Source organism: Molothrus aeneus, chromosome Z (genome assembly GCF_037042795.1).
Source record: "Molothrus aeneus isolate 106 chromosome Z, BPBGC_Maene_1.0, whole genome shotgun sequence".
In the NCBI taxonomy this organism is placed as follows: Eukaryota; Metazoa; Chordata; class Aves; order Passeriformes; family Icteridae; genus Molothrus; species Molothrus aeneus.
In genome coordinates this window covers 47,343,824-47,368,672 of record NC_089680.1, presented here as the reverse complement: position 1 = coordinate 47,368,672, position 24,849 = coordinate 47,343,824, and the positions used below count along the sequence as shown (strand labels likewise).

At 37.3% G+C, this 24,849-nt stretch overlaps 1 protein-coding gene across 1 annotated transcript in view; it reads left to right on the top strand.

Moving 5' to 3' along the window:
- Window positions 1–24,849, top strand: part of BDP1 (B double prime 1, subunit of RNA polymerase III transcription initiation factor IIIB) — a 48,038-nt gene that overhangs the window by 11,430 nt on the left and 11,759 nt on the right. Inside the window, exons 12-34 of the mRNA XM_066569453.1 lie at window positions 908–984; window positions 2,446–2,590; window positions 2,745–2,827; window positions 3,402–3,561; window positions 3,972–4,054; window positions 5,235–5,466; window positions 6,540–6,721; window positions 7,394–7,607; window positions 8,117–8,304; window positions 8,846–9,026; window positions 10,414–10,529; window positions 11,226–11,445; window positions 11,985–12,172; window positions 15,298–15,487; window positions 16,499–16,716; window positions 17,652–18,045; window positions 20,100–20,213; window positions 20,483–20,519; window positions 20,946–21,029; window positions 21,666–21,897; window positions 22,872–23,029; window positions 23,684–23,834; window positions 24,408–24,594. Coding sequence (XP_066425550.1) covers window positions 908–984; window positions 2,446–2,590; window positions 2,745–2,827; window positions 3,402–3,561; window positions 3,972–4,054; window positions 5,235–5,466; window positions 6,540–6,721; window positions 7,394–7,607; window positions 8,117–8,304; window positions 8,846–9,026; window positions 10,414–10,529; window positions 11,226–11,445; window positions 11,985–12,172; window positions 15,298–15,487; window positions 16,499–16,716; window positions 17,652–18,045; window positions 20,100–20,213; window positions 20,483–20,519; window positions 20,946–21,029; window positions 21,666–21,897; window positions 22,872–23,029; window positions 23,684–23,834; window positions 24,408–24,594 — 3,834 coding nt within the window. The remainder of the gene's footprint in view (window positions 1–907; window positions 985–2,445; window positions 2,591–2,744; window positions 2,828–3,401; window positions 3,562–3,971; window positions 4,055–5,234; window positions 5,467–6,539; window positions 6,722–7,393; window positions 7,608–8,116; window positions 8,305–8,845; window positions 9,027–10,413; window positions 10,530–11,225; window positions 11,446–11,984; window positions 12,173–15,297; window positions 15,488–16,498; window positions 16,717–17,651; window positions 18,046–20,099; window positions 20,214–20,482; window positions 20,520–20,945; window positions 21,030–21,665; window positions 21,898–22,871; window positions 23,030–23,683; window positions 23,835–24,407; window positions 24,595–24,849) is intronic.

Below are 24,849 nucleotides of genomic sequence, written 5' to 3'. Positions count from 1 at the left end.
GGGTGCAGCAGGAGATGACTCCTGAGCAGTGGGAGCAGCCTCAGGAGATGAACTGACCATAACTCCCATTCCTTGTTTTCTTGCACTGCTGGAGTGGGAGGTAGAGCTGGAAGGAGGGAGAGGTGAAGGGAAGATATTCTTAAGGATTTCTTTTACTTCTCATTATCCTGCTCTGATTTTGTTAGTAATAAATTGATTTCTATTTCTAAGTTGAGCCTGTTTTGCCTGTGATGGCATTTAGTGAGTGATCTCTCTCCTGGTCCTTATCTCCAGCTGTGAACCCTGCCTTAAATTTTCTCTTGTCTGTCCAGCTGCAGAGAGGAGTGAGTGAACAGCTTTGGTGGGTGCCTGGCATCTTGCCCAGGTTAACCCATTACACTTGATCAGGGAGGTTGGACCAGAGGATCTCTAGCAGACCCTTCCATTCTCAACTGTCACAGACATCTTTTATGAAAAATCCTTTCCTTAGGATTTTTTCTCCTGAGAAGCTGAGAGGCCTCAGGAACAAAATGTAAACAATGATTATCTCCTGCTGTGGAATGCAACAGGTGGATCTGTGATTGGTCTCATGCAGTTGTTTCTAATTAATGGCCAATCACAGTCAGCTGGCTCAGACAGACAGCCCGAGCCACAAGCCTTCTTCATTCTTTCTTTTTCTATTCTTAGCCAGCCTTCTGATGAAATCCTTTCTTCTATTCTTTTAGTATAGTTTTAATATAATATATATCATAAAATAATAAATCAAGCCTCCTGAAACATGGAGTCAGATCCTTGTCTCTTCCCTCATCCTAAGACCCCTGTGAACACAGTCACACTCAACCACTGTGGAAATCTTGTTTCTGATTTTTGTTACATCACAGTAGAAGATCATCTAAGTTTATCCTTTTCTACAACATTTCTCCCTCAGAGTGAAGATACACATCACTCACAAAAACCAGGTGGAAAGCAGAGTGCATCAGAATGTGGTTCACAATCTGAAATCATGTAAGTAACAGAATTCTTTTACTTTGTGGTGACACTTGAGCTAAACCTGTATCTGCTCAATTTGAATATAATTCCAATTGACCATAGCAGGTTGAACCAGTCAGGAGATGGTGATGACTTGTTTTCCATATTCAGTGAAGCTTTTTGGTAGAAATTTTGATTACTCAGTAGTAGTGCATTAGCTAAGATCTAAATGGTAGGTAGGAATAGGGAGAAAGACTTAGCTAAACTTTGAGAAAAAAGCCCTAGCCTTTCTATAGCCAGCAGGAGCAAGAGAATGACAAAATTCTGCCACATTGTGGGTAAAGGTTGGCTGTGAAATTTAATTTTGGTTTTTTAATAGAAGGGCCTCACTGAATTCTTTGACATTCATAGTTGTCCATCAGAGCTTATTAGCTGTACATGTCATGTATATGGTGTATTTCTTCTTTCCTATTTGGAAACTGTTCCTCTTTGGAACTTGGTGCAAGCTTCTAAGATAGAAGATACTCCAAAATGTCTCTGTCTTATCTATACTCCTTTATGAAGTTAATTTTGGTGACTGTTTCTTATACTGAGAAATCGTATATGAAGTAGTCTGCGCCTAAGGTTTCCATTTTTACATGATCATCAACTTCTTATTTCATGATACAGTTTTTAAAGGTAATTTAGAGATAAGGTACTCGTTAATGCTAAGTTGTTTTTCATACTTCTTTCCCTTTTTGAAGGGCAGCTCACTCCTATGATAAAGACTGTCAAAGCTTTATTTGTCCTGTTCTAGGGAGAATATAAGAAAAGGTAGTAATTCCCAATCTGAAGATTATTAAGATGTAGGGCTATGTCAGTGTGTGAATCGCAGGACATGCCATTGCAGTGGTTAAGGACAAAGAGAGTGATGTATGTACCCCATTCTTCAGTAAGATGTGGATGCTGGCAGTAGGACAAGTTTGGTTTTCCATGACTGAGATAGCTTTGAAAGGGGATGGGGGGACAGAAGAGGCAGATGGAAAACATTGTATATAGGGCAGATTTATATTGTTTCTATATAAAATTAATCACATGAATTAATATAAAATTATAGCATTTAAAATTAATTATAAAATTAATATTTTAATTTAAAATTAAAATTATAAAATTATTATTGTCATTATAAAATTAATGACATGAATTGTGAATCCCAAGGAGAAAACAAAATTCCTATTTATTTAACAGCAGGAAATGATTCCTTAAAGTATTTTGAAGTAGATTCCACTGAAAGCCAGCAAAGTTAAGGTTTATTTGATGCTCTTTTCCTAACTTTGTAGCATATCTTTTAATATCAGAAAGATGCAATGGGTTTTTTTTTTCTTCTTTATTGTCTTGCTGCATGCAAAGTGTCTTGACCCATGCAGTCTGTGATGGTCTTGAGGTACATCTTGAACCATATAAGACTTTAAGTTTCTCTTTGGTAATAATGTATATCACCTTTCTTTATATCTTAAGGAAAAGTGAAAAGTCAGCAGATAGAAGGCGCTTGCAAAGACCTAAACCAAATTTAATGAGATCATCTGGAAGGAGGGAGACAGCAACACAAGACAAAATGGAAGCCAAAACTTCTTCTCCAACCCTTGCAAATGCAGGTGAAAAGGTGAGAAAGAGGAATGTTATCTTAGTATGTTGTTCTTGATGCTGCATCTGTTTTGCTCAATGGGGATACTGTGGGCCAGCCACAGAAATAACATTTTGAGAACTGCTACTATGATACTTGCACACTTCTCAAAGAGTAATATTCCTTGCCTCAGTTCCAGTGCTCTGAAGAGGAGAGTAGAAGAAAACATAATGAAGCCACAGAAGTAGAAAACAGGGATTTGGATACTGCATCTCAGTAAGTATTGAGATCACTTTTCCAGTCTCCTGGTATGAACTGACTGTAACTGTTAGTTTATTCCATATAGTTCTCCTGGAAAAAGATAGCAATAACTGTGAAGCTTTAATGTAAATTTCAGAATTGACTTTAGCATTTTTTTGGATGATATCAGGTGGTACTAAAGTAGAAGGTATATACTTCTTTTCTGGAAAGTTGATGAAAGCATTGAAGTACCAACAATGCCTGTAATTTGAGAGGGGGAGCGTGATAACTATGGTTTTGGTTTCCTGTCAGCCTCAGTTATCAGGTAATGGCTCTGCTTCTGGTGCTTGCAGAAGCAGCTGTGATATGCAGTCTAGTAAAATTCCTCACCTGTGTGACAAATTAATCTCTTTTTAATACGTAGATAAATGGAGTTTTCGTGCATTGTAAGACTAAACAAAGCTTGTTTCTTATGTGAAGCAACTTGCATAAGTTTGGGCAAATCTTTCTGAAGACAACAAAATTCAAGTAAAGAAATATATGCAAGGCTGCATGGTATTTATAGACTTGAATATTATGGAGTAAATGTTATTATGGATCCTTTGTGCAGAGAACCTGAAAAAACCGCAGTTGCAAAGACAATAGTTAGAGGATATCGACAGAGATTTAAACCTAATGTTACAAGAGCATCTGGAAGGAAAGAGGAGCCTGAAAAAGATGCAGGAAATGATAAAATATCCCGTCTACAGCCTAGGGGAGAAACGGAGAAGGTATTTAATATAAAGTAACATAACTGAAGATAATAACCTACTGAGTACAACAGTAATGTTATCTTTTTTTCTTTACTTTTTTGCTCCTGAGTATGAACAGGAATTAGCCACTTACTTAAACCTGCTGTCAGTGGTAGTGTGGTATTGCTTAGTAACCTCAGCTGTGGTGAGAGGTTGTTACACAAACAGTAGATACCAATAGTCTTTCATGTCCTGCAGCACATACAACTTTAGGTGTTTGCTGTAGTTTTTACTGCACCTGTCTGACTGAGAAATTTATCCTGTAATTGTTTCTGTGTCATAAGCAATCTATTTTGTCTCCTCTTACAAGCAGTTACTTGGTCAGTTAGGTGATGCTGTACTTTATGAATGTAAGACAGTTCATGTCATAATACTCTGTTTTTGTTCAGAATAATGACCAAGGTAATAGATCTGATGATACTAGTGAAGATACTGCAGAAAAAGATGGCAAAGTCCTGGAGACAGTGTCTCAGTAAGTATGAAAAAAATAAGAAGATAATCACTGCTGTCCTGCAATTTACCATTCTTGTCGCTTATGGTAGTATTTTGTAGTGTGGTAATTACAGAAGTTTTTGAAGAAACTTCTGCATTACAGAAATTGAGGGCAAAATAGGAATCTTCATTAATTTTGAAACATTTATTAAGCATTTTCATTTTTAAAGTTGTACTTTTAAATTGTAAGTCAGTCATGTGCATGTAAAAAAGCTGAAAATTTAGTCCATCAAAAACTAAAACAAGCCTTAGCTACTCACTTTTAATACTAAAATGCATCCATTTCAGTGGTTAAGTATTTAAACAATAGGAGTAAATGTTCTTAAAGTGTAGTTAAGTGTTAGATGTCAAATAAGAGGAAGAAAAAATTTCAATATGTGCAATGTAATGCACATAGTTATTAAGTGTTGCATTTTTCTTCAGTGAAGTGGCAGCTGTAGTGTAAAAGGAATACTGTGTTTTATAGAAGAGATTGTAAAAAATAAAAACTGGAAAAAGCCAACTTTCCCCCAAATACTGCCCCACAAAAAAATTCCCAAAACAACCTAAACCAAGAACAGAAATAAAAATCCAAAACCTCAAGCTTGTCTTTTAAAGGGAGATACTTGAGGAGGATCAGTGGAGATCAAGTGGGTGTGATAATCTGCCAGAAGAAAATTTTCAGTTACTTCTTTCATTAACCTGCTCGGTGACTTGATGCTCAGTGTACAAAGTTGTAGAAGAATCTGACCATTCTAGTAATGCACTACTGATACTTTTACATTAGTAAGATAAAAACGTTATTTATGTGTTTTCTGAATTCACTGAAGAAAAACTCTGAATATTTACGTATTTTTAAACTCTTTATTAAATTAGGCCCATCTGCCTCTAGACTAGATAGGAATATAAAGAGGTCCATTATGGATCAGAAGAAGGTCTCTCTAGCGTCATATCCTGTCACCAATGGGAAGAGGAAAATAGCAGGGCAAGCATAAGTTTAAACTCTCAGTCCCTAGTAGATACACTTCCAATTTTATTCTTTCAGGAAGCTAGTAATACATTTTAGTAAGTGTATGTTAATAATTATTTAAAAGAAAGGGGGAAAAAAAGCATCTGTTCTCCAAGTCTTCTCCCACTTTCAGATGTGGTATGTACTTCAGGGATCATATATGTTTTTCCAGGTCTAATGAAACAGCTGGTTTAAAAGAAGATAGCAAATGGAATGTGTTGAATCAAACACCTCTAAAAAGAGGTAGAATACAGAGACCAAAACCAAATCTAGGAAGAACTATTGCAAGGCAAAAAGAACTGATAGTTGAAAAAGATCCTGAAGAGGAGACAACAGAAGGTGGAGAAGCAGAAAAAGGTGTCACACACCATCGAGATGAAAACAATGATCTCTGCCTCAAAAGTGTAAGTTTCTTGAGCAATTGCTTATGCACGCTGTTTTGTTGGGTCCTTAATAGAAGCCTTGGTAACAAAGACCTAGGTACATGCTCCATAATTTGTAGGGATAGGCTTTCCATCTTTATTTATTATTTCAGAATAAACTATATTGGTAGTCATAAAATCTCCTCTTTTTTGCACTTGGTTTCTGTTTTCCATGGTGTTAAGTTTAAGTGCAGTCAGCAGCCAAGTACCAGCTCACTTGCTCACTGCCCCACCAGCAGTACTGGAGACAGATTTGGAAGGGTAAAAGCTGGAAAACAGAGGCTGAGATAAACTCCTGAGTGCTGGATAACCCTGAGTAAGGTTTAGTAGGGAAAGCAGAAGCTACACTCATGTGCAGAGCATAACCAGAAACTCTTCTACTTCCCATGAACAGGGAGGTGTTCAGTCACCTCCAGGAGAGCTGGGCTTCATCACACATAATAGTTACTTGGGAAGACAAAAGCCACTTTCCCCACTTTGTATGCTGAACTTTCTGTCCATGACTCAGAAGGATGTGGAATATCCCTTTGGTCAGTTGGGTTACCTGTCCTGACTGTGTCCCCTCCCATCCTTCCATGCCCCCTCACCTTCCTCTCCAGCTTGGCAATATGAAAAGCAGGAAAGGCCTTGGCTCTGTGTAAGCCCTGCTCAGCAATAATTAAAACATCTCTGTGTTATCAACCCTGTGTGTAGCATAAACCCAAACCACAGCATGACACTTAACACTGTGAAGAAATCTAACTCTGCCCTAGTCAAAACCAGCATACATGGAAATGGAATGTATCTGACTTGGTTGTACTGTGATACCACATCTGAAAAGAGAAATGCAAAGAAAAAATGCCTCAGAAGATGAACCACTTAAAAGAGAAAATATAAAGAAAAATAACTTTTTTCTTTTATAGTAGACACTGATATTAGTTGGATGACAAGAAGTAAGAAAAATCTTAGTATTTCTGTAGAAAATATTTAAACTTTATCATTTTCTTCCTGCTCTCCTAGAGGAGAAATTGAGTAAATATTTCATCTTAGCAGAGTGGGACTTTTATTCGTTTTAGGATTTAACAGTTCATGAAGGCACTCAGCTATCCAGTGTGACGTTAGAAGATGTTTCTGCAGATTCTGAGATGAACTCAAATGCAAGACAGTGTTTCCAAGGAAAGTCCTCAGAAGCAGAAAGCAATGAAAATGAAAAGGGATTGTCAGATGTCTCCAAACCGGTTTCAGATTCTAGTACAGGGTAAGGTTACTTCACTTCATTTGAGAGAAGAAATGGTTGGAAGCTATCAGTATCTCTAGGTATTATACCATATTACATTCAACTTTGGCATTACAAACAAGTTTTATATATATATAAAGCATACTTATTAAGACAATCAAGACAATACTAGACTTTAACTAACAAAACCCCAAGAGCTTGAAAACATTAAGTTGATATGCTCTTGGATGTTAATTTGATCTTTGGACTATTGTCCTAATTTTCAAAAAAATGCACTTTTCTAATGTTCAGTCCCTGTGTTTGTCTTCTCCATGTTGGTCTCCACAGTGCATCCTACTGTGCTTTTACAGATCCTTGAGTACAGGGTCTGGTTTCCTATTAAAGTGCCTCCTAAAAAAATAGTCAACCACAGGTATATTGTAAGTCTTCTGGTAGTTTTAAACATGATCAGAGGAAGGTATTTTTAAAATGTATGTATCACAGTAAAATGTCTCAGCTTGTCTTCCAGGTCTCAAGTGGAAGGGGCAGTTAACTTCTTTGCTTAATCTATTTATAAGATACAGAGGCATTTAGTGATGATCACTATGTTTTTATTGGCTCTTTTTCATGTCACTAATGTTGTTATTGCTCTGAGAGCTTTATACAAGGATGCCACATTGTCCCATGTCTTTGTTCTTTTGCTTGTTTTTGCAGGGAATCTCATCCTCAGAAGGAAGAGGAGAAAACTGTTGTATCATCTGCTAGGCTACTGAGGATGCGATTCCAGAGACCAAAGCCAAATTTAAGAGCAGCTAATAGAAAGGAAGTTCTGGATGTAAATAGTAAAAGTGCATCGCAGAAAGATACCAACAAGGAAGAAAGTTTGACGCAGTGTGATAGTGAATGTAGCGTCCCTCCTGACACAGATGTAAGGCTTCTGTTTTTTTCGTTTAGTTATATGTGAGCTGTTGGTTTTGTGAAATGAAGTACTGATGATTTAAAAAAATACAAAGTTAACTTTTTGAAACAATTTTTTCAAAAGCTTGAATTTTCTACCTTAAAACTTGTGTACTTTTCACTTGGTCATATGTGAGAAGAAGATGACTCACATATGATGATATGATGAATCTCTTGTTACATGTCCAGATGTCTTTCTGACCCAAAGTGGCATTATAGAGATGACAGGGAAGAAAAAAAAAAGTATTAATAGAAGGTGGCACAGATTTCACGCTTTGTTGTCTTAAATAAAAAAGTGTGTATTTGTCCTGGAAAGACTGGGAAATCATTACTGAGCAGTTACAGAGGAGTTTGTAGGAGAGTGCAAAAAAACTCTGAGTTTTTCAGAGTGTGGTGTATACCAAACTTCATAGACATCATAAACTCTCCTTTTGGTTTATTATTACAGCTTTTTCTGGTTCTTGTGTTTACATTTTTCAGAAAGCAGGAAAATGTGAAGCATTAAATGCACTAGAATCCTTGGGAAAGCAGAAGTCAGTTTGCTTTCGGGAGGTTTCTGAGAGGCCAAGTTGTAAGTCCCCAAAAACATTTTCAAGATCAGAAGATAGTGGACTGGAGATCTGCCTATCTGAAATTAGCCAAGATGACATTTCTACTACTATTGCAGGGTAAGGGTTTACCTACTTTTGATGCTTGACTGTAAAAATGAAAGAATTTTACAAGGAAATTATTGTGCCAGTGGCTTGCCATCTGGCAAACATAGTCTAATGAAAATACTGCATAAAATTTCCATTCTCATAGTTTAGCACCAGTGATACTGCAATTTCAGTAGCTTCTATGCTAAGCAAGACATTAATGAGCATTCACTTTATAACTGTTTCATCATCTGAAAGACTGGATTAATTTCATGTAAGCAGGGAAATACTAGTTTGCTTATCAAAGAAACCATGTGAAAACTGCTTTGGTTTTATAGCAACAGGTAGTCAGTAAGTTGGTTAATTCTGTTTTTGGAAATATTTAGAAGACCGGTGCTTCAAAATTTTTACTGGAACAAATTGTTGTTTGTAATTTAAACTCAGCTGAGCTTTTAGTTCACAAGATTTCTTCTCAAAACTCAGTGGTTTTTTTGTGTAATACTAATGGACCTGTGTTTGTGTTTGTACTAAGTTTTGTATTATTTTTTCTGTCTTAACTTTGCGTTGATGACAGAAACAGCACTCAAGAAGAACATCAATGTGCACCTCTCCCACCTATTCAGCTGGCACAGAACAAGACGTACCAGCCAAACTTGTTAAGAACTATTGGAAAGAAGGAGTTACAAATATCAGAAAAGGAGAGCAAGAAAAAGCCTGACGCAGAGCAAAATGATGAGTTTGACAATACTGTCATGGTAAGCCTTAATAAGAGTAAGGCTTTGCCTTCAAAGTTGGCTTGAAGTGCGTGTTCACTTTTATAAAGTGAAATGAAAACATTGAAGTTGCGTTGCCTGAAGCTGAGACAATATATTCAATAAAAAAATTCCCAAACCCTGGTAAGCTGAGGTATTGTAGGTATGAAATCAGTGAGGTCTACAACTTGAAGTATTAATTATTTTTTTACAAATGATCTGCTTTTGATTGAATTGCAGGATGGGGAAAACAAATGCACATATATACAAACTCTAGAATAAAAATGCATAAGAATTAGCTTTCTTTTCTCATTTCATCTTTCCTGTTTAGATGAATCGAGTCTGTGTTGAGCAATCTATTGTAATGTCTCAAGTGAAGGCAGAGGACAGCTATTTTTATGAAAAAGGAGTTTTATTAATTTGATAATCTTTAACTGGCTTAATCACTACAATACCTGATACTCTATTTCATACAAGTAAATGACACTGTATCCCCACAAGTACTTTACTAGGGACTTGTAAAAGATGTGGAAATCCTCGAAAGCCATTTACATTGTGATGTGTTCTGTGTAACTGTTCGTTGGGTTGCACATGAATCATGTCACAGATGTAGGAATATCTGTGTAGACTTGCCTTAGATTTTGGAATGCAGCTAAATTTTGCAAGAGTGACTGATGTTTTGGAGTGATTATAGCTGGTTTTGTTATTGAGCCTATGAGAAGTACTTGTGTCCTGCATTCATCTCTCATCTTCTATTAGTGCCACAGTCAGCTCACCCCTAGCTGGGATAGTTCCTTGTGGTTCAGCTTTGCCTGCTTTAGACCTGAGGCCTGTGAACCATGCACATGCATCTGCTCTGTACTGGGCAAATCTGTAGAACCAGAGCAGGTCTGATGCTCCTCTTTACTAGTCAAGCTGTCAGGCCTGAAGTGTTGAAGGATGTGTTTGCGGGGCTTCTTCGTGGAACCAGTGTGGCAAATAGAGATGTGAAGCTTATTAGGCCTTCTGGATCTTGAGGCTATGTAATTGTGGTTTTGGTGTGTCTGTGCTGCCCTCTGCCGTGTCCAGTTTTCAGAGGTTTTCCATTTGCTGAAGTATTTTGCTTCCACAGTGCTTCATGTATTAGGGAATTGATTGAATACTAAATAGATGAGTGTTTCCCATAATGCTTGGGTGCACATAGTGTTTAAGAACTTAACTCTAGGTATCCCAGGAGTATGAAGACTTCTGTTCCTTTTTGCATATAACTTGAATTATGATAACATGATTTTTACCTTTATTTCAATTGGGAAAATAGCTTAGTTTCTATTTTTGTATATTCAGTATATGTCTGTTTTAGAAGCTTGTGTACTTCTATTTTTCTTCATGCTTCTTTTACTGTAAATTAAAGGGTGAAAATGAAGCTGTATTGTGTCAAGCAGATGTATTGAGCAAAGAGGAACAGGAACAGCAAGAGGTGCCTCAGGTGCTCTCTATTACTGAAACCTTATTGTCTGAACAAAGCAGGTGAGGTTTGAGTTTAGCAAAATAGCATTTGAAAAGCTTTTGTCTGTGCATAATGAGATACCTTTGCAAGTGTCAATTCTTCTGTTCCTTATCTTTTGTCTTTCTACAGTAGTTCATTTTCAGTGCCTACAAACAGTTTTTTCCAGTGTTTTCAGAGCACATTTTTTTTGCCTGCACTCTTGTTATTATTTATCTGGTACATACTTGATCTGTATGATCTTATAGGTCTTCCTGACCAAGATTTTTATTACTTGGTCTGTATTTGTTTAAGTAGCAATCACATGTGTAAGATTTGTAGTAAGATATGTAACATTCAAATTTTGCAAAATATGAGAGACTTGACTCTCATTTGTCCATCCATATGTTCTTCTATTTTACTGCCACTGTTGTTGAAATAAGATCTTAAATGTGTGTTAGACTGCTGATACTTTCATGTTGGTATGGTTAGCAACACGACTTGTTTTTTATGTTAAAAATGCCTTGACAAAGACATTTTGTTATTTTTGCTCCAAAGTTAACCATAAATGAGAAATGTATTTGAAAATATGATTTTATTAATCTTAAACAAAGCAGTCTGGTAGTCTCTTGTATAAGTGTTAATTCAAAACATAAGCGCAGAAGTGCTTTTTTTCTCTCCCAGCCAAAGTAAAATGTGTATTTTCTTTAAATTTATTTGTTTTGCTTTAAATTCATCAGTACTGAAAAACTTACCTCCCAAGAAGGCAGGCTAAGTGCTCTGAAACCAGGACAACTCATAAGGATTGAGTCTCCAAAAGCTAGACCAAACCTAGAAAGAACATACAGCAAAAAAGGATCTCCAGTAGTACAAAAACTTACTGCCCCAGATGAAGAAGAAAGGAATCATGGAGAGAATCTGCCTGTGACAGAAGAATCTGAAAACCTTCTCTCCTCAAAAGTGAGATTCTATTTCTGACTACACTTACTGATTCTCGGTTCCACACTAGGTTTTTTTTAGGCATCTAAATAAGCTGTTGTAAATACATTAATTAATTTCAGCCTAGTAAGAATTCCTGTTCAGTATTTGCATGCTATTACAGGGTTTTCCAAAATCCTGTTAGCGACACATTGATAAGACATGCGAAGACTTCACTTGGATTTTGACATTTCAGTCATATTCATAATACACGAGTAGTTACCTGCATGCTGTATTCTGTTGCTGGGTTTCTCCTGAGCTCCTTGGTTGCTTTTCATGAAAGCATATATTGGTTTTAGTCTCTGTCTTTTATTAGCTAAATGCCTTCCTAGAGGAACAAGGAGCAGTGATGGTACCATAAACTACTTGGCAGTTTTTAAATGAAGTTTCTTCTCAGGTTAGCAACTTGATCATAATTTGCAATACTTTATTTTACAGGTGATATATTTTGTTGTAATAATAAATAAAATATTTTTATATCCTTTGCTAATATTGTTGGGCTTTTTTTTCTCAAATCAAAGGATGACATGGACATATTGTTGCTTGTGGGAAATTTGGCTGAGAATGACAATCTAGACATAAATTCAAGAAGCATGACATCAGAAACGCTTTATTCTTCTAAAAAATCACCAAATTATAACAGCAAAAGAGTGAAAGAAGAGTGTCTATCTACAGATGCTATAGGAGGCATTCAGGATACCACAGAAAGGTAAAGTTACCTCTTTTCTAAGTAAAAAATCTTTCATTTTCAGCTGGGGTAGAGTTTATTTTCTTCTTATTAGCTGGTACAGTGCTGCATTTTGGATTCAATATGAGAATAACAGTGATAACATACTGACATTTTAGTTGTTGTTGAGCAGTGCTTACCCTGAATTGAGGACTTTTCAGTGTCTCATGGTCTGCCAGTGATCAGGTGCATAAGCAGCTGAGAGGGAGCACAGCCAGAACAGCTGGTATGAACTGGCCAAAAGGATGTTCCATACCATGGAACATCATGCTCACTCCATAAACTGGAGGGACCTGGCCAGGAGATGCTGAACACTTCTTGGAGACAGGCTGGGTGTCAGTCAGCAAGCAGTGAGCAGTTGTGCCTCACTTGTTTCCTTGTGTTTTATTCCCCTCTGTCTGTGTGTCTGCCTCTCCTTTTCATTATTTTATATTTTACTTTGTTATGATTATTAAACTGTTCATATCTAAACCCACAAGGTTAACCTTTTCATTCCAATTCTCCTCCTCCCTGGGGTTTGGGGACTGACTGACTGCATGGCACTTGTCAGCTGTGGTTAAGATGCAACAGTACTTTAAAAATTTTGTGCATTTGTCCAGTTGTTTTTATACAGCGCTTGCTTCTGGAGCTGTACTAGTTCTTATCTCCTATGTGCTGTGCAAGTCAATAGGTGGCGTTCTTAAGTAATAGAACAGTTTTTAAAAGGATTAGGGTTTTTTTTCCAAGGCTATTTTTCTTTTTAGAAGGTACTTCATGGGTGAGAGTAGAAGCAAGTAATTAGGGTTTAGTTGTCCGAATTTCTCACTAATAAATTCTTGGGGTACAGTGCACCATGAATGTGGACCAAAGACTGAGCAATGCCATTTGCACTCCCTTATAATTGAGAACTGACAAGAAGACAGCAAGCTCACCTTGTTTCTGTAAGATATAGTCTAAGTCTCTTCAATTTTTCTTTCCAGTAGTAGAACTTCCTGTGATGAAGCTTATAATCTATGTGCAGGATGAGGCAGATTGTGCCACTTACATGCGACAGCTCTGTGTTATGTTATAAGCTACCTTTTGCTCAGTCTTAACTTACACAGAGCAGTCCCAAATCTATTTTAAAATTTTGCTGTTTTCTGGAATTAACTTCTGGTTTGCATCTGTACCTAAAACTCTCTAAAATCTCTTCCATAAATTATATTGAAATCATGTCCCAGAGGCTTTGTGCCAGCAAGACAAGGGCCTTACTTGACAATCTTACCATCTTCTGTGATGGTGGACTTTCACAGATTCACAGAATGGTTGAGGGTGGAAGGGTCTGCTAGAAGTCTTCTGGTCAAGGCACCTAGAGCTGATTGCCGAATACTGTCTGGACAGCTTCTCAAATGTCTCAAAAATCTTGCCAAGGATAGAGACTCCACAGTCTCTCTGGGCAGCCTGTGCCAGTGCTTGGTAACTCTCACAATGAAACAGGATTTCCTGGTGCTCAGAAGGAACCTCCTGTCTTGCAGTGTTTGCCCATTGTCTCGTGTCCCATCACTGGGCACCCCTGGGAAGAGCCTGGCTCTGTCCTTTTTGCGGCCTCCCTTTGAGTTTTTGTGGAACTGTTGAAGAGGGATCTCTTCAGATCCTTCAGAGAAGGCTCCCCATGAGCCTTCTCTCCAGGTTGAACAGTTCCTGCTCCTTCAGCTTTTTGTCATAGGAGAGATGCTTCCAGCCCTTACCATCAGTGTGGCCCTTTGAGGGGCTGTCTCCAGTGCATCCAGGTCTCTCCCACCAGGGAGCCCAGAACTGGTCAGTCCTCCAGGTGTGGCTTCATCAGTGCTGAACAAGGGGCAAGGATCACCTCCTTGGCCTGCTGGCAACACTTCTCCTGCTGCAGCCCAGGTCACCATTACCTGTTTGTACAGCCACAGCACTTTCCTGCTTCATGTTTAACTCAGAGACACCAGGACAGCCGGGCTCTTTTCTGCAAAGCTGCTTTCCACCAGGGTGGCTTGCAGCATGCAGTGGTGCCTTGGGTTGCTCTTTCCCTGGTGCAGGACTTTGCATCTCCCCGTGCTGAACTTCCTGAGGTTCCCGTAGCCCACTTCTCCAGCCTCTCCAGGTCCCTCTGGAGGCCAATATAACCTTTGGGCATGTCTGTCCTTGGGAAGCAATTCCTTCTAGATTTGCCTAATCTGTAAACTTGCTGAGGTTACACTCTGCTCCATCATCCCGATTATTTTGTGGAGATGCTGGACAAGAGTTGATACAGTATTAACCTATGGGGCACAGTTGGTTGTTGGTCTCCAACTGGACTTTGTGTCACTGATCATAAACCTCAGAACCTGACAACTCAATCAGTTTTTAGTGTACTTTCAGTCCATACTTCATGAGTTCAGTTATCAGCATGTTACAAGAGACAGTGTTCAACAGTGTGAACAAGCTTTGCTGGAGTCCAGGCAGACACTATTTACTTCCCTCCCTTTATTTATTGAGCCAGTCATTTCATTGAAACATGTTATCAAGTTGATTAAGCATAACTTCCCCATTACTAATCCATGCTAACTACTCCAAGTTAGGTTTTTTTTCATGTGTCTGGAAGTAGTTTCCAGATTCAGTTGTTCCATTGCTTTCCCAGGGACTCAGATGAGGCTGACTAAATTGTATTCTTCTGGATTACTCTAAGTCCCTTTTACTCAAGCCATGAGTTTAGAAGGCCAAGATTTCTCTCTTACCAATCTGAACTTGTTTGAACAGATGTAAGAATTGTATCCTTTTTGAAAGCAGTAGAACCTTGAGCACTGGAATTAGTAAATATAGTGTTCCTATGGCTGCTTAATTTTGGAGACCTGTGTTGGTCTGACACTTTCCAGTCTATCTGACCTTATGTTCTTTTCTTTCCTAAAATCTTTCCCAAAACTAATCAGGAAGGTCCTCTACTGCAGACAAATTATCTCCCTTATGCAGTGGGTTTTTTTTCTTCTTTTATGTTTTTTTTTACATGTAGCCAACTAAGCAAATAAAAATTCAGAACACAAGTTTATTTCTAGCTAGAAGTACTAAATATCTGATAGTAAGCCAAACTTATAGAGTGTACTTTGTAGTTCTTCAGAAGTAAAAGTTAAAACATATTTTTGTAGGTCCAGTGATAAATTAAGTTCTGGAGAAGAACGTGAACAGAGAGGAAGGGAACCCCACTGGAACCCGATGCCAGACCTAATGAGACTTACTAAGAAAAGAGATTATCCTGAAGAGTATGAAAACAGAGAAGAGCACAGTACTGAGAGAAATGAAGAGTTTTTGGCGTTATTAAAAACAGGTGTATCGGGGGTAAGTGCTTATCATGTATTTTGAGCCAGTTACACCTCAATCCTTTTGCCCAAATTCTTAGAAAGATAGGTGGCACAGAAATCCAGTATGTGGCTGGAAAATGTTAATGTGATTATTTGATTTTTTAAAAATTCACCATTGGAAACTATACTGAATAAATGGAATTAGAATTTAAAACCTATGGAAATACCTAATATACACTGTTGTCTTAAGTTTGATGGTTTATATGATCAGCAATTTGCATTGTAGTAAATATGTGCTAACACTGTTGAAAAATAATGTACTGTTTGTTATTCATTGAACAATGGAAATTAAGGCAGTTACCTAACTTCAGATACTGCCTAAAATCAGTGTTAGTATACTTAGAAATTAAAATGAGTGTGAACAAAGTTCAGACCTTCTTTAATTTGCTCAGCAGGCCTAACTTAGCCCAGACTAGTTCCATTCTCTGTTCTTATCTAATGCTGGATAACTGGGTCAAGTTTATCTAGTGTTCCTTATTTTTTATATGTATGACTAAAACTTCTAGTTAGCATATTCTTTTAGCCAAGTATCCATAGTGGATAGAACTGTGTTTGCTGATGTTTATCTGTGTATATGTTGAATAATATTCAAATGCTTTTTTATAGAGTATGATAGTTTTTTCTTCCTACCTTGTTCCCAAGGCAAAAAAAAAATAGTTCCTGCAAATTGTTCTTTAAATTAATAGGTAATTTTAGAAAGTTATTTATCTTTCCAGCTTCTAAAGGGTTGTTGCTCTTGATAAATTGAGCATGGTGTTGGTCTGTTAACTACCAGCTGCACTGCGAATTCAAGTATCATAGATAATACCAGTTAATGACACCTCTGCTATAGAACCCAAAATTAAAGACATCAAGGAAAAATATCCTAAGTTATCAGAGATGACAGCTGGGCACATTCTCAAGCTCCTCAAACTAAGTTGTTTAAGTCACTAAAACCAGTTACAAATGGTTGGCACTTAATATGGTAATAATAATCTCCTCTGTTCAGGAAAACTCCAGTAGTACAGTGGAAGCTGGATCCTTCTCAGAAACTACAAGGAAACACAGTTTTGCAGAAGATGTTGAAGAAACATCTCATAAGAGAATCAGGCTGGACATCACACTCCATTCTCCAGGGATATCATCAGAAAGTGAGAGACATGTAGAGCAAGATAATGACTCGCAGCTTTCTACCTCACAAGAAAAGTGTCCAGGCAGTCTCACAAGGTAAAACAGCTGTTTTGCTTTACAAACCAAACTCAGTTAATTGATAATTATTGGCCATAGTTCTGCCATGTGTAATGTGAGTGCATGCAGCATGTCAGTTTTTGTCTTCCATCTGTACTTAGCAGATGTGTGCAGATGCTCCTTTGTCTCTTACTCTGCCTGTATTCTCATAAAATGAACACAGCCAGTACTTTCACCAATCTATCCCATGGTTTCAACAGAAATTCCTGATTTTATAGGGGAGGACATGACAGTATCCGTTTTTGGGGGCACAGGATTGTGGGATTAACCTAAAGAGAAACTTAGTGCCAGTAGTGTCCTCTGCTACCATTTGCTTCCACTCTTCACCAGTTTACCAAGGAGAATGTTTTGGGGGCAAAGTTTGTCATTGCTTTTGGTACTCAGAGTGATTGTGCTCATGATTTTAAAGGAGGAAACTGTAGGTAACTGATTATTGAAGAGAATGCTGTCTGAGAAACCAAAGCAGATAAGTAGTTATCACCTAACAGTTTCAGTTTGTAAACAATAGTCTGATCAATTAAAGTATCATAGTTGGGGGCTTCTGGTCTAGCTTTAGCAAAAGACAACTGGAACTGTTCCTATGACTTAAAAAGTATGTGACTTCCACATCCCTCAAAATTAAAATTATTTCATACTTTTTCTAATCAAAGAATTGTGTTTCTTGCAAGTTTAATTGTGAACATTTCTAGCATTTTGAAACTGCTTAATACATATTTGCAGTAAGTACCTTATGTACACAGGAAGAAGTTAAATTTCTGATCAAATGCTTATTTGTCACTAATAAGTTAAGAAGTAAATAGTTTGCATTGTTGGTCACAATGATAACTTATTTTTTTTAATTGAGTTTATTTTGATTTGTAGTATCCCTCTCTTTGAAAATTCTTGGATTTCATTGTTTTTGTTCTATACTTTAGAAGGCAGTTCAGGCGATCATCAAAACAGATGGCACTGCCAGAGCATGTGTTGGAGGCAAAAACGGCTACTTCTTCTGCCTCTGAATGTGAGGCGGATTGCAGTGAGAAGGGGAATCAAAGGCAAGAAGCTAAACTGAGTGTTACCAGAGACAAAGGTTTGAAAACTACACAGAGAAGAAAATCTGGGAAGGAACCCAGAAGTTCAAAGATAACCTTTGTCACCCTCCGGGCTTCTCAAGAGGAGGAGGAGGATGAGGAGGCAGATGAATTTGAACTTGATAATGAAGATGAATGCTTTGCATCAGAGGAAGTAAACAAGGCTCCAGTGTTTGTTCCTATAGGTCTTCGATCTCCAAAACCAATTCCTATGCAGATACAGGAAACTGTGGAGGAGGTATTGTGTAGCTGGATTCTATATATGTAATTTTGTTCTGATTGTTTCAGGATTTTATTCTAATTGTATCTCTGGGTATTTGGCTTTTATCTGAGTTCAAGTTAAGAATGGTGTTGAGAGTAGCAGGGATGTTACTTGGCACATACGCTTGGTTTTGAACTTAATACAGCCTCAGCCTAAAATCCAGTTATGTAATTATGTTTACAAACTGTATATAGGTCTGCAGGGAAGTCACCAGTTTGTTTATTGAGATTGAATATAGGCCCAGACTCGATCCTTGTCCATGTGTTTTGAGGCCCAAGATGGATCAAATGGAGCACTTCAATTTCATATTTGAATGTTAGGAAATGAGGGTATGAGGAAAATGTTTCTGTATGTCATGTCCCCCTTGCCAAGAAACTTTTACCTGTCAGGTAGGCTGACCTGACCAGCAACCAGGCACACTCATCTGCTTGCTTACTCCCTTTTCCTGTGCGACAAGGAGAAATTAGGAGGGCGAGAAGATTTCTCTGTTGATATAAAGACAGTTACGTACATGAAGGAAAAGCTGCATGTAAATGAAAAGCAAAATAAGGAATTTGTTTGCTGCTTTCCGTTGTCAGATTACTTCCTGGGAATCAGGGCCTCAGTCTATGTAAGAGTAACTTTGGAAGACAAATGCCCTAACCACAAATGGCTTCATCTTATCCCTCCTTTCCCTGGGCTTTTATTGTTCAGCATGTCATGATATGATACAGAATTTCCTTTTGATCAGCTTTGGTCAGCTGTACTAGCTGTGTGCTCTCCTGACCCCTTGCCTACCCCTGGCCTCCTTGCTGGATAAAATAGAAAAAAAGCATTGACATTGTGCAGGAATAGCAGAAACACTGGTGTGTTACCAACCATGTTGTAGTTAAAAATCCAGAAGACAACATTATGTGGGCTGGTATGAAAAAAATTAACTTCATCCCAGTCATGGCCAGTGCAATCAATCTTCATCCTTTATTTCATACCATTTGTATCATGCTTAGGTCTTACACCATCCAGTAGAAGACATTTTTCTGTTATTTTCCCTGTCATTGCTACTTTCCATTCACTTCAGTGCTTTTTGCTTTCTAGTGCTTTTTTTCATACCACTACTGCTAGTCCTCTTCTTCTCTTTGCCCATTGAAATCCTGCATTTTATTGTCTCCTGAATGAATCACACTGTTTCTTTCTCCAGATGAAACAGCAGAATAATTTAAAGCTCAGTCAAAACATGAAGGGATTTCTAGAATGATAATTGGTGGCAAAGCTGCTGTATGGAAACTTTTGCTGAATCCTTGATTTCAGAGATGTAGAGTATATATAATGCTTGGGGATTACAATCAAGTTGCCTAGTTTAATGCTTAGGAGACATGAGTACTAGTGAGGAGTGTGGTTACATACCCAAGGACCTAGTTGTTGCAAAATTTAAATAGGTCAGTTGAAAGTCTGTAATGTGCAAGCCTTTGAGAGCAACCAGATTGAGCAGTGTTTTCTGTAAGAACTTCCCTGGAAATATCATAAACTTTCTGTCAAATTTCAAGTCCTCATTTCTGAAAATGTCAAATGTCTGAAATTCTCAGTGAAAATACCTTGCTGAGGAAGAAAAAAAAAATAGGTGAAATAGTGAGTGGGTCTGTTTCTATGTGTCTGCATATTGATTCCCTATCTTGCTTTGGAAATAAGTCTGTACTGTTTTTCCATCTTGAAGACTTAAAAAGCAGAAAAAGACTAAAAAATAAGAAAACCCATTTGAGGTAAACAGTCACTATAAAAGATCTCAGCTGCATAGCTTAGTTCAGTGGAGAAGTGAGTGACTAGAAATGAGGCCTTAGGTTGTCTGATGCTTCCACTTAGCTACAGGTAGCAGTGCCTGTTCTGCCTTCTGTTCATACCACTGCTTCCTTCTTAAATCAGAAGGTATGATTTTTGCAAAGGATTTCTCTAGATGTTGAACATCGGTTAAATATGTGAGGTTTATAAAAATTTGCATTTGACAGATTTTCTTTTGCATCTGATGAACTCAAATACTTGTAAAATTACTTTTACAGCTGGAAATATCTGTGAATATCCCAGATGTGCAGGTGGCTACTGATGCTGAAAGTCTTTCTTGTGCTTCTATCCAACCAGTAGTACAGAGGGAAGAGGAAAGCACCTCAACAACTGTAAGAATGTCTTTTGTTTGTTTCATTGGTCATACAAAGCTATTTCAGCAGTTTCTTGTTGCCCTGTCTGAATGTAACTGCGTAGCTTTTTAGACTGGTACCTGTAACACACAGATGTGAGGCACACCTGTGGGAAAACTGTGTTAGTAAATATTGTTAGCCTTAAAACCAGGGTAACTTGTGGGCACAGAATTTACATGTAAGCATTAAAGAAAAATTATAAGGTAATTTTATATAGATCTTTGATATTGTTTTTCTTTGTATTTAAGGAAACAATCATGCATGAAAACCCAGATGTGGACAAAGGTAGATATGAAATAATCTTGCTTATGTATTTCCTGTTAACTTGCTACTGATATACACATTTCCCCCTTTCTTAAAATATGTTTCCAAAGGTGCCACCATCTTGACTGAGAGGCTCAGCTGTGTCCTGCAGTGGGTCAGCTGGAGCTGGCTGTGTCCAGGGCAGGCCCCTGCTGGCAACACCTTGCCACCTGTATCCAGTACACCCTTAAAGGCAGTCGTGTTGCTGCTCAGTGTTTTAATACTAGTTTGAATTTGCTGGATGAGAATGGCTGCTTGCCTAGAAGCATTTTGATTCCTAAATAAGGTCAATTTAAAAAATACGTACTTCACTGTATTGGTGGTAGTGTCAAATACTTTTTGAATATGGGTAAGTCGGTTTCTAGTTAATGTGGTTGTGACTTTTAATATGTGTGAACAACTTCACAGGAATTAACGATGGAAGCACTGAAGCTGCTATGACTTTACTTGCCATGGGTGATCCAAATTTCCAGTTAAAAACAAGCACTGAAGGTATGGTCTGATTTATGGGACAAAGCCTTGCTCTCGTGCTTTCTGGGTCCACCTAAGGAGGGATGGAGCAGTGACTGCAAAGCTCTTCCACATGCTGCTGCATAGCAGGAAGTCAAGAGTCTTTCATGCTTTTAATCCTGTTGCATTGTAACAGGTAGTGAGTCCAGCCAATGCAGGTTGGCTGGAAACAGGCAGGCATCCTACTGAATACTGCCAACAGTATCACTGCTAGAGAGTTGTTTCTGTAATCTTTAGGATGCACATGTTTAAATTGATCTGGGCACATAAACTGGACAAAAGAAAGGGATCAAGCTTAAATGACTCTAACTTTCAGTGATCTTTTCAGACCTTTAATAGCATAGCTATTTCATCCTAACTAGCAACAACCTGAAATTACCTGGGTTTGTTATAGATTTTGTGTACCATTTATTATCTGCTTTCATTTGCTGAATGTTACTTTTTGTGATCTTACTACAAAAAGTGTTCTCTTAGGATTGTGTTTATCTGGGATTTCAATCTGTGTCTTTGGAGAATAGAAACTTTGTTAAATGAGGCTTGAAGTTATATAGCTTTATATACATGCCAAACCTGAGTGTTTTAAATGAAATTTTCCATTCTGTTTATTGTTATAACCAGAACAGACACCTATGTTACCTGCTCAAGATGACTTGGACACAGCTCATAGCCTTGTAAGTCAGGTGTACTCCAAAGAAAATAAAACTTCTAGTCAGTATTCACTTGCTTCAGACACTTCTGTCAAGGAATTGCTGCCTTCTGAGGATGGAAACAACATCAATGTAGAGCATCATATCACTGGCACAAGAAAAGGGATAGAAGAATATTCAGAGATGGATGCTACTGATACCAGGTTAAATTACTATTTCATTTTCTTTAGTGAGAGAGATCCTCTGGCACTGCTTGCTTTTGCTAGGTTCTTTCTGGCATTTTTATCAATTTGCAAGCAGTCTTGCTTAAGTAAAAGTCTCTCAGTTAATGTAATGTAGTATGTAATCTGCAGAAACTCCTCTCATCTCTTTCTTACTACTTTCATGAAGTGTTTTTATTTAATTTTGGGTATTTACAACTGTTTTTTCTCTCATGAAATTAGGTTTACTGGGGGAGGAAGGGGAGAAAAAAATATGCAAACTAATTATGCACTGGATCACTCTTAATTACCAAGCTCTTTCTTGCAAAGTTCTCTACAGCTAATCAGACCAAGGCAAATTGCTTAATTGTCACTGCTGCTACGGGGGTGTAGATCAAAGATTTAGAGCAAAGGGATGGCAAGAAACCATAATGATCTTCCATCATTATGGTTTTAATGAATGATCATTAATAATTTTTGCTTTTGTGAATTACTAGACAGCTTAGTGGGACACTTTCCCAGAGAAACATCTGCTGATTATCATGATTTATTTGGAAAACTATTTAAGCTGTTGACTGCTTGAACAAAGTATGAGATTATGCTCTTTGAAAAATGTTAATCCAAGATAGTTTATTTTGCATCCAGTTTAATTATATTATCAAACCAGAACTTTCTACTATTTCATATGTATTAGATTTCTGATCTTCTCCTGTTATTTAAACATAAAAATTTTTCTTTTTTTTTTTTTAATTCCTTTACATTAGAAACATACTAGTTTGCAGCATACCTGTCTGTTTCAATTCACAGATGATTTTCATTTTTTTTATCTTGACGGGTAGTTTTCTGTCTTCTCTGCCAGTTGCAGCCTACATTTCAGGTCTTCATTGTCTGATCTACCCCATATCTCTTATATCTTCTCTTCACTAACTCTCAAAAATCAGAAACTCTGTTGATGACATCTTTCCTTTTACTTGTAGTGGTAGCTCTTTGCCTGTGGTGAATAGTATGCGACTGACAGGAGGTGGACACCTGGAGCCTGAGCCAGCCTCTGCAATATTGAGGTCCAGTGAAAACATAATGCAGGAGATACTTAATGCAAATATACTTGTGGAACAACTAGAGCAAATTCAATCTGGTAAGCCTGTTTCTTATCCTAAGGCTCTGAAAATGGTTATTCAATAGATTGACAACTGTTCATGAAATGAAACAAAGCTGAATGTTTTCACTTTCCATTCACATTTACAGGTAAAATATCGCCATTGTAAGATAGGGTACCAATTTGTGATATCGTTTTATACATGAGAATACCTTTCAGTATGAAATTAAATGAAATTTGAATAGCAGTTTTTTTCTGCAGGTATTAAAATACCTGTAAGGCACTTAAATTACTTGAATGCCAATTACAGATTGGCAGAATCTGTAATTATACAAATAAAAAAATACAGTCAAATCCACTGTACTTTTTTCTATTATTACTGTCTTTTCCTTCCATTAAAAGTGGAAGAGGAGATAGAAGGAACTGGCTTTCTATTCTTAAAGCAGTTGCAAAAAAGGTAATCTTCAAACTCTTAATTGTCTTCATGTCACTGGCAAAATAGGAAAGGCAAGATGAGATATGTGTATATGCCTTATTTATGTAAGACACAATTATTCATGTGCACATTCGTGTATATGTGTCTGTATAAACATACTACAAAACTTTAATTCATACAAGATTATATATAAAAAATAATACAAATATATGTATACCCGCAGACTGAAAAGACAATATTTTAATTTTTGTTCTTAGAAAACTTAGATCCTATAACCCTGAGGGGTAATGCAGAAATGCAGAAGATGGAACCAGAGCCAATCAGACAAGCTGCAGGTGATTCTTCAGTTCTTCATGACTTTGCATCTGGAAGTATGGAACTTAACAAGCAAGTAGACAAAACTGAGAGGTAAGAAGACTCATCATTTAATACTGACTTTATTCCTACTGTGTCTTAAAATATGCAGCTGAAGTTCAGGTGTAGTATGTGACTGTAATGGAAAAAGTGTGCTCACAGACTCTGTGTATGTGTTTATACAGATAGTGTACAGTTTAGACTTCAGGTTTTTCTCCCTTACATGTTCTGCTACAGCTTTTGGAGATAGAGCATTAACTTTTGTTTGCTATTTTAGAACTTAGTAATTACCTTGCTGCTTAACTGTCTTTCATGGAACTGAAAGGAAATGTTAATGAGTTGATTAATTTAGAAATGTTAATGAGCTTATAATGCTTCCTGCTTGGTTGTGCTTTCAGTAGGAGTGTCTCCATTAGTGAAGTTACAGAGGCCTTTCTGTGAAATTCTTTATGTAGATTTGTTCAAAGATTATGCATTCTGTTTAGTACAATGATGTCGTCTTTAAACAGGTGCTTTGTTTCCCTCTAATTACATATTATTCATATTAAATACATTGTAACACAAAATTTAGCATTTGCACAGGGTATCTTTATCTGTTTTCAAATTAACTAGATAAATACCTTGCAGAACAGAAAAGCAGATGAAAGATGCATGTGGAAATTCAGGAGATTTAAGACATCGAACTGCATTGCCAAAACCTGAAAAATCACACCTTGGACTAGAAGATTGTCCAAATCCAAGTTCTGTGGATGAACTGTCTGAGCAGAGTCCTTGTCCTCTTGAGCACCAAATATGTACAGTCAGCTTTACTCAGGTAAAGAACAAGAACTTAATTACAGTCAAGAAGTGCCCAGATTTTGAAATTCTGTAAGAAAGAGGTTTTCAGTGCAAATATACTCACCAGTTTTAAACACTTGATACTGCAGTGGTAAACGAAACTTGCTTTTTTGCAGGGGCATATCCAAACCATATGTCAGACAAACTTAATCTTTGCAAACTCTCTTTAGAACGTTTCAGTAATAAGTAATACACATTAGCAAAACTGGGAGGAATTTTTAAGAAGTCTTGA